Consider the following 1,297-nt stretch of genomic DNA (forward strand, 5'->3'; position numbering starts at 1 on the left):
TAGTGGGACCCCAAAACGCCTCATCCCCCCAGATCTAGAGGGAGAGGGAAGCCTAGATGGGGTGGTGGGACCCCAAAACACCTCGATGGAGTTGTGGGACCTCAAAACACCTCAATGGGGAAGTGGGACCTCAAAACACCTCATCCCCCCAGAACTGGAGGGAGAGAGGAGCCTAGATGGGGTGGTGGGACCCCAAAACGCCTCGATGGGGAAGTGGGACCTCAAAACACCTCATCCCTCCAGATCTGGAAGAAGAGGGAAGCCTGGATGGGGTGGTGGGACCTCAGAACACCTCGATGAGGTAGTGAGACCTCAAAACACCTCATCCCCCCAGAACTGGAGGGAGAGAGAAGCCTAGTTGGGGTGGTGGGACCTCAAAACACCTCGATGGAGTAGTGGAACCTCAAAACACCTCATCCCCCCAGATCTGGATGGTGGCAGCCACCCAAACAGCATAGTGAGACCCCATAACACTTCACCCCCACAGAGACACAGAGGTGGGGACACCCCTAAACCTCACCCAGCTCCCCTGTGACACGGGTGGGAAGGTCTTACCGGAGACAGAGACCCTCATGACGGCCTCGAGCGGGCGGTTGTTGTCCAGGGCCGGGCTGAGGCGCAGGTCCCCGCTCTGGGGGTCCAGCAGCACCAGGTTGAGCTCGTTGCCCTGCTCGAAGGCGTAGGTGAGGCGGTCGGAGACATCGGGGTCGTGTGCAGGGATGCGGCCGATGACGCCCCCGGGGAAGCTGCCGGAGCGGTTGGTGATGTAGTTGTTGAAGAGGATCTCAAAGTTCTTCAGCTGAGGGCTGTTGTCATTGGCGTCGCGCAGCCGCACGTGGACAGTGGCTCTGCTGACCAGCGGCGCCGAGGTGGCCTGGACCACCATGACGTACTCAGCCTTGGCCTCATAGTCCAGGTCAGCCAAAGCAGTGAGCTCCCCGGAGAAGATATCTAACTGGAAGACCTCTGGGATGTTGCCCTCCACGATCTGGTACATGATCTGGGCGTTGGTGCCCTCGTCGGGGTCGGTGGCCGTGATCCTGGCCACCACCAACCCGATGGGGCTGTTCTCCTCCACAAAGATGTCAAATTCATCCCTCTCAAAGACAGGTGGGTTGTCGTTGACATCCAATACCGTCACCTGGATCTCCACCGGCGTCCGCCGAGCCGGGACGCCCTTATCGACGGCGAACGCCCGCAGGGAGTAGAGCGGCACGTTCTCCCGGTCCAATCGGCGCAAGGTGCGGACGATGCCTGAGGTGGACTCGATGATGAAGTCACCATCACCATCATCACC

At 60.1% G+C, this 1,297-nt stretch overlaps 1 protein-coding gene across 1 annotated transcript in view; it reads right to left on the reverse strand.

Annotated features, from left to right (window-relative positions):
* Positions 1-555: 555 nt before the first annotated feature.
* Positions 556-1,297, reverse strand: part of LOC103811446 (cadherin EGF LAG seven-pass G-type receptor 2-like) — a gene marked incomplete at its 3' end in the record, with an annotated part of 1,925 nt that continues 1,183 nt past the window's right edge. Inside the window, exon 4 of the mRNA XM_009084420.1 lies at positions 556-1,254. Within this exon, the coding sequence (XP_009082668.1) occupies positions 556-1,254 (699 nt within the window). The remainder of the gene's footprint in view (positions 1,255-1,297) is intronic.

The sequence above is a fragment of the Acanthisitta chloris genome, unplaced genomic scaffold (assembly GCF_000695815.1).
Source record: "Acanthisitta chloris isolate BGI_N310 unplaced genomic scaffold, ASM69581v1 scaffold17441, whole genome shotgun sequence".
Classification (NCBI taxonomy): Eukaryota; Metazoa; Chordata; class Aves; order Passeriformes; family Acanthisittidae; genus Acanthisitta; species Acanthisitta chloris.